Source organism: Ceratosolen solmsi, unplaced genomic scaffold, assembly GCF_000503995.2.
Source record: "Ceratosolen solmsi marchali unplaced genomic scaffold, CerSol_1.0 scaffold19, whole genome shotgun sequence".
In the NCBI taxonomy this organism is placed as follows: domain Eukaryota; kingdom Metazoa; phylum Arthropoda; class Insecta; order Hymenoptera; family Agaonidae; genus Ceratosolen; species Ceratosolen solmsi.
This window is the reverse complement of record NW_011948443.1, coordinates 1,713,832-1,722,301: the sequence shown is the minus strand read 5'-3', so window position 1 is coordinate 1,722,301 and position 8,470 is coordinate 1,713,832. Positions and strand designations below refer to the sequence as shown.

Genomic DNA, 8,470 nt, shown 5'->3' with positions numbered 1-8,470 from the left:
TATCAATTGCAAGAAAAGTTTATTTAATTATATTGAATTATTTGTATTTTAAAAATTTAATTATCTGTAGTAATTTCTTAGTTGAATTAATGAAATTCTATTTTAAAAATTTGGTAAATAATATTCAATTAAGTTATGTATGAACGAATATTTATTTAGTAACGTATTTATTATGCTGTCATTTCCAAGTGATGGCTATCCAAATTATTTTACTAATAAAAAATTGTTTAATAATAACTTACTGTTATGTTTTCCATACAAGGTGATATCCTTTATTATTTTCATCAAGCGTTACTGTTCATTGCCTTATTGTTTTTGACAAATGTATTTTTCATTATAGGGAAAAAAAAATTTGGATTTCTTATTGCTACATCATAATCTATTGTATATTTATGTATATCATAAATGTCACGTGCAATTATGCTTGAGTAATTTCTATTACTTATATTATCTGGAAAACCAGTATAACCATTTACATTTTTATAGGTGTGCCTTACATAATCTTCTAATAAATTTTCTATTGCGCAAACATAATTGCTTGCATTTTAAAAATAAGTTAAATTATTTACAAAACATTGAGAACTTTATAATAATAGAAATAAATTATATATACATAGAGATATTTTTAAATAAATGTATCTAGTCATCATTTTTTAATAATATTTATTTAAAATACTTAATGGCTCTAACATTTAGTTTGTGTTTTATTTATCTCTAATATTATGATATATATTTTTCAGTACTACAGATTCAATGATATCTAAATACATTTAATTTACGATGATAAGATTAATCAATAATGACATACATTAAAAAAATTATAATTAAAATACATAATTATTAATATAAATATCTTTAAAATAGTGAATTAAGATAGTATTATTTAATAGTATATAATTTATTATTTATTTAATACGAATATTATAAGGACGATAATTTCGAATCTATATATTTATATTTTTTTCTTTCAGAATAAAATGGCAAAATTATTAATAGTAGCTATAACGCATACTGTAATATTAGCATTATACGTTTTTACTATTTACTGCACTTTTTCAGTGCTGAAATTACCAAACTTTGATAAACAACAAAATAACTTTAATGTTGGTCAACTAAAATTTCTTACGGTATGGAATGTGGTATGTATTTTTTTAATATATCAATTAAAAATTATAAACAATATTAAAAAAAACAATAGCTATAACATTTGGTTACAAATCCATTGAAAATATCTCCATTTTTATTCAACTTTTAATATAAATATATTTATAAATTTTAATCATTAATATTCAAATTGGAAAGAAACTTTTTCAAATATTAGTCTCCAAAGAAAGTTCAGAATTACTTATTTTTCCGTTACGACTGAAAATAAAAATGTTGTAAAGAATTAATACTTATTAAATTAACTTTTCAGTTATTAATATTTTATAAGATTCGTTTGTTTTGTTTTGTTGCATAAAAAAGTTTTACGACTGTTTATTATAATGTATAATTAAATTATATATTTGTAATAGTTGTAATATATAACGTATATTATATAATATACAAATAATTGAAATGATGTAATTTGCCTAATAAAATAATTTAATGTTACTTTTTAATATATTTTTAGGGGGATTTTAAAAACTGTATATAAACTAACGTGTTAAAATTAATTATGCTATTCAATTGTTAATATGCATTTTCTTTTATATTACAATATTTTACAATATACTTTATATTAATATATCAACTAATAAATAATATATAAATAATATTAATAAAGAAATAAATAATATATTAATATTTTATATATTACAATATTTTTAAACTAAGCTATTTTGTTTTTGTTTGGTATAATTTTATAAAATATAAGAATTAGATATGAATTAATTTAGAAATATTTCTAATTATAGTATTTCTTAAAATTTATATTTATAGAAATTTACTTGTAAACGGTATTATTACAAGTTTTGACATTTATTTATGATAATTATTAAATATTAAAAATTGAAAATTAATATAATTTTAATATATAATGTTGATTGATTGATAAATGTTGATTAATAACTTGTATACTTGTAAATATACAAATATAAGATATAATACTTTAAGTAGTACTTTCTGATACATTTAGTAATAATAATTATCAAGATGACAAGTGATTGTTATTTAAATGTTAAGGAAGAAATCGGAAGAAACGAAAAAAAAATATATTAAATGTATATATTTTATGAATATTTGACCTAAAATAGCTATTTCAAAAACCTGATAATTTTGCATATTAAAAATAATACGGGAGTTCTTAAAACCACTCAAACTCTGATTATCTGTCTTATTAATTCTAAAGGTTTGTTATACTTGGACTCAGATATTCAAGTAAGCAGAATAATCTACTTTTGTGTAAATCGGTAAAAATTATGTTTGGTAAAATGTAAGTGATTCTTCCTTAATATTGGATAGATTATAAATAATTTATGAACACAGATTATGAATACTTTTTAAATTTAATTCTGTTTGATACTTAATGATTTAATTTTTTTTACTATTATTTATTATTTATTATTTATTTATTATATTTATTAGTTAGTTTTTTTAATTTATTGCATTCATGAAATTAAATATAACCTATTAATTATTTTTACCAAAAAAAGTTGCATATTATAGTCACCTTTATAAAAGTAATTAATGTTATCAAATGAAAGCTGTGACGAGAAGAAAGTAAATAATATATTAGTTTTGGTATATCATTAGTTATCATTATAAAGTTAATATGACATTTATTAATCTTCTAAACTTATCTATAGTTCAACTACGGTCAATTTATCATAATTTTATTTTAACATAACTAATTAAGTTGAAGAGTGTTGATAAAATTAGAAATAGTAACTAAAATTTTAAAGGTATAAATATATAAAAATCACATAATGAATAGAAAGAAAGTCCGTATTCTTCGAAATTTATATATTAATTAATTTAGGTTTATAATAGGAACTAATTTTAGTTCAATGAACCATCGTGTCGTTAATATTTTTTTTAATTTTAATTAATAAATGTTTGACTTTTCTGTATGAAACTCAAAATGTTGCAATTCAATAATTCGATATACCTATAAAAAAAAATTACCGTTTTATGAGTAATTATAAAATTTCAAAAATTAAAAACATATGTACAAGTTTATAATTTTAACGTATTTAATAATGGAATACTTTTCTTATTTTTAATAGATTGCACAAACATTATTTTTCTTTACGAGTCTACTCAATGATATTTTTGGAACAAATAGTAATATTCCAAAAAAGATGCCATTTATACGAAGATATAAAGACTTCTACCATGCAAGTGTTGGATTTCCAGTGGCTATAGTAAATAATACAGATTTGTACAACTTAATTAGTCATTTTGTTCCATTTGCACGCCATATCTTCTTAAAAAATATTTAATTAAGTGTTAACTTAATTGTATAATAATATTCTAATTTATATTGTTCTCTGAGTATTGTACATGAAGAGAAATTTCTCTTATAATTAAGTTTCTCAGTAAATAACAATTTTTTCTTACACAAGAATATTCTAAAATATTTTAGCTATGGAAAATTTTTATTTATATAAAAATATTAATGTATATTATTTGTGTGTATTGGTTTTTTATTCTTAGTTTTAACACTTGGTTAAAGTAATACTGTCAGGCTTAAAGATTTTCTTTAAATCATTACATTTTTATTTAATAACATTACGTATATATAATAACACTACATTTTTATATAAAACAAAAAGAATTGCAGTTTTTACTTTGGAACTCATTTTCGATTACAATGATTTTCTATTACTGTTAGCAACGCTATGTTATGCAATTATATCTTTGTATCTATTACTCTATTAACAGTTCGAAAACTTAATTTTATTTTATCTATAGCGTCATTCAAAAGTGTAATTATTCCAATTTTGGGAAAAAAAGTCAAAATTTACATTCATATAAATTTCTTCTTTTCTACTATCACAAGAATACATCTATTCAATTAGTTGAGGACAAATATAGTGGAATATAGATATTATCAATGAAGTATCTGTTTTTATACAATAAATTTTGCAATTTTTTACACTTTCAGAAATCAAGTATCTTAAAAAAGTGCTGAAGAATGTAAACTATCTTTGAAATCGTAGATTTCTCAATTGAATGTGAAAGAATAGTTTGATTTACTTTATTGTAATAAGATTAAGATATAGTAAATTAATGTTCTCCGTACATTAGTATCAAGTATATTTAATTCTTCTATAAATTGTAAAAATTTTATTTTAGCATTTGAAATTACGTAAATTTTAAAAATAATCGAATTAATTGATCTTTGGTTGACATCGATTTAAATATATCAATTTTTATAAATGTTTTAATTTCAAATTGATCTGCACTTTCAGTTCGTTATAATAATTATTTAGCATGGAATTTGTGATTCTTTATCGAAACGAATCTTTCCAATAGGAAATTATTATCAAGATAATTGTTTTATCAATAAAAATTGTCAGCATTCAAAAATTAGAATTTTTTATTGATAATCTAATATTGAATTAAAAAATTTGTTCTTGTTTGTATTAAAAATCTAAAGCAATTTGTAAAAATTTTGAATTATATTATCTTATTTTTAGACTATTGTCTGGTGTCTTTGTTAATGGTTTAATTCTCAAAATTATGTACAGAAACATGTACATAACTTACGAGAAATAACAAACATTTTCTTGTAACCAAAACAATTTCTAGAATAGTTTTTGAATTCAAAAATGCGTTACCGCAAGGTATTAAATGAGTAAAATTTATTTATGTTTTTCGAGTACCGAATTTGTATCAGGTCAAACATAAATACCTGCGGTAAATTTTTATTAGTGTTAAATAGATTGATGAGTTTTGTTACTGTACAAATTTATGCATTATTAATATTTTATTATTGTTTATTATTGTAAATTTATAATACGTATAGGCGATTTTATATTATTTGTTAATATTAACTTCAAATTTATATTGTAATCAATAAGTATAAGTCTTTCTTCTAGTAAAATTCATTATAATTTCAGTAATTTAAATTACTAGAATAAAGCGTAAAATTTAAAATCATATAATTTAAAAGTAAACAAAGCTTAACCAATCACATTACAAATATTTTATGTATATGTTAAGATTTATAAAACTCTTTAATATTAGCTTACAACTATAAACAACTGAATTACAAAAAGTTATTTGAAACAAAAAGTATGAAAAATAAAATAACCATGAAGCAAGTCTATAATAAATTAATTAAAATAACAATAAAATTGGAGGTACACATATATTATTCAATATCGTAAGAATTTGAAGAAAATGCATGTGACTAGCATACTAAGATTCCTTGAATGCGTTAATTTGTGTTATATAGAATACAATTAGAAATGTATAGAATGTTTTAATTGTGTTTGTTACCCAATTACGGTTACTAAAACATTGGCAATAAATAAATCAGGTGAGGATATAATATTTTATTTAAAAAATTTAGACACTATTTTATGATATAAAGATTATAGCGGTCAAGTTGAGATTTTTTAAAAATGTTACTTTACATTCATTTGCTCTTATAATTTTGCGAAATAAAATTAATAAAAAAACAATGGCACATAATATGTAAAAAATTAATTTTTTTTAAATGCCGTGACATTAAGTTAATATTTCTCATATTTTTATACCATATAAAATTCTTATTGATTCATATGTTTTACAGACATTGTCGAATACGTAGCAAATACATATGTTTAAAAAAAAAACAGGTTTAAAAAAAAAACAGGTTTAAAAAAACTATTTTATATATAAATATTTTTTTAGAGGTATGACTTGGATTTGATTTATAATAAATATTATAAATATTTAATATACGAAATTAATATTTGATAGATGTTTATTATATCTAAAACTTGTCTACAATATATATTTTTATTAATTTATATAGCTATTTATATAATAATTTATTTTATATAAATTTGGAGATTTAAAAAATAATTTCATAACTGTTGTGAAGAATTGTTTGAATTGTTATTTTAATTGTCTCCTCGTTTCATAATTAAAATATGATTAATAAACAATTGATATGTACCGTATATATTTAATATATGAATATATCATCTATACATAAAAATATAAATAAGTGCATGAAATAAATAAATACATACCACTTGAAGACAAATCTATAGTTCGATTTATGTAATAAAAATTTTGTTTGGTTTAATAATTTGCATTTTAAAAATTAGGTTAAAAAGTATCTGTTCAATTTATATAAGTATAGCAAGTTTATTGATCTTACTATTATAAACAAAATTCAACAATGATACTGAAATGTCGAGTAATCAATCGAAAAATCAAATATAACTATATTACAAATTTAGTTGTGTTACGGAATACAAAAATATTGTTTATTACTATAAATACGTTAAATATGTATTTTCAAAGACCCTCAAATAGTTGTTTAACTGTATAGAAATATTGTTATCGTTTATGTTAAGTTTTATTTATTAATCTTGATTTGTTAAAGTACATATAAATTGTTGAATTTCATGTATAGTACCTAAACATTGATCCAAATGTACAAAAATTAAAAAAATTAATATAATATTGCTAATTTAAGAGTTCATTAGAGTTGACTCTGTTGCTCTTAATAATACAAATTTTTACTTTTTTTATAAAATTTTCAATAACTAGTGAATGACGTTTGGAACATTCTGGACAAAAAATTAAAATATTTATAACAAAATTAATTACAAGTATTTTCAATTTTTAAATATATTAATATAATATAAAATAATTTATATTTTCGTTATCAAACTATAAACGAAATCAGATTTTATTTTTAATGATTCAATTAGTTCCACATTGTAAAACAATATTTTTTCTCAGTTCGTAGGATTAACATTCTGGGGATTAATGTTCGTTGATCGTGAACTAGTATTACCTAAGGCCCTGGACCTATACTTTCCACGATGGCTTAATCATCTAATGCACAGCATGATAATGGTTACAACTATTTTAGAAATGCTAATGGTACCAAGACAATATCCTAAACGATCCCAAGGTTTAGGAGTACTTACGGGATTCATGCTAATTTACTTATCTTGGTATTTTTTCGAATTTTATAAATTAAGAATATTTTAAAAACCGATTTTTATTTATAAAACAAGATCGAGTTTGTAAAATATTTCAATTTTAAAATCATTGAAATTTATTATTATTTTTTAAATAATTACATTCATTTCTTTGAACATTTTATCAATCATAAAATTTATTATTAGTCTATTTATTTTTAGGATGCACTTTGTATATTATATGAATGGAATTTGGGCTTATCCTGTAATAGAAATTTTAACATGGCCTTTCAGAATTATATTTTATTTGGCTCTGTTAATGTTTGCAGCTGGTCTTTATTATGTTGGTGAATTATTGGATCAATTAATTTGGGGTGAATATTTAATTTTATTACAATCTATAATTGATTATCAGTCCATGTCATAATACTATTTGATTTTTTTAAAAAATATTTTTATTAGACAATGAAAATCGAAAATATTACAATGTGTTATAATTAAATTGTTCATTTTTTGTTGCACATAATATTTATATAACCATTTTCTTTCAAGCCTATAATTAATTAATAAAACATTTATATATATAACTGGGTCAAAACTGAAGTCGCTTGCTTCTTGGCAATAGTTTATTACTCTCCATTAAGCTCTCATCCCAGCAATTGCATTCATGGTCAATATTTTTCATTTTTATTTTATTTTTATAGTAGAGAGGAATTCCATTTCTTATGGTTTGTTAGAGAAATTCATTCTGTTTCTTAATTTTTGATACTTATATTGCGGGTGATTTCACTATTCCGCCAACAATTATTTTCAAAAATTGTATATTTCAGACAATTTAATTTGGTTAATCGACTTAATTAATTATTAATTTGCTAGTAGGTAAAAAATTACTAATAAAATTTATTTTTATGTTTAATCCAAAGTACATGAAATGAGATAAGAATTTAATTTATTATGTTTTAATCTACGAGCTGTCTATTAATAATTATTTCTTATATACTAGAATAATTTAGTTTTATCTATATTCTCTTATTTTTCAGTTTTACAATGCTTTTTCCATATTATTTTGAACATTGCATTTATTACGTATATTTCTTAAGATAATTGAAGTAAAATATTACCGTGCAAACGTATTTAAATTACTTATAATCCTTTTTTCTAATATTCCATATTTATTTTTAGATAATACTGCACAATCTGTAAAATATAGCAGTAAGAAGACGAAATAATTATTTTAATGAAAACATTTTTTTTCTTAATTATGATAAAATTGGAAGATGAAGAATTGAATATAGACATAATATTAAAAATAATATTTAAAAAGTTAACACATGAACGCATATAAAAATGAATCAATTTATAAAAAAAAATATTTTTTTTTATTGGTTATTATTCTA

General features: G+C 20.4%; 1 protein-coding gene across 1 annotated transcript; it reads left to right on the top strand.

Annotated features, from left to right (window-relative positions):
- The first annotated feature begins 976 nt into the window (after positions 1-976).
- Positions 977-7,500, top strand: LOC105365979 (androgen-dependent TFPI-regulating protein). The gene is made up of 4 exons (XM_011504279.1): positions 977-1,139; positions 3,207-3,344; positions 6,889-7,106; positions 7,296-7,500. The coding sequence occupies exons 1-4, from the start codon at positions 978-980 to the stop codon at positions 7,498-7,500; spliced, it is 723 nt and encodes a 240-aa protein (XP_011502581.1). The 5' UTR covers position 977.
- The last annotated feature ends 970 nt before the right edge of the window (positions 7,501-8,470 follow it).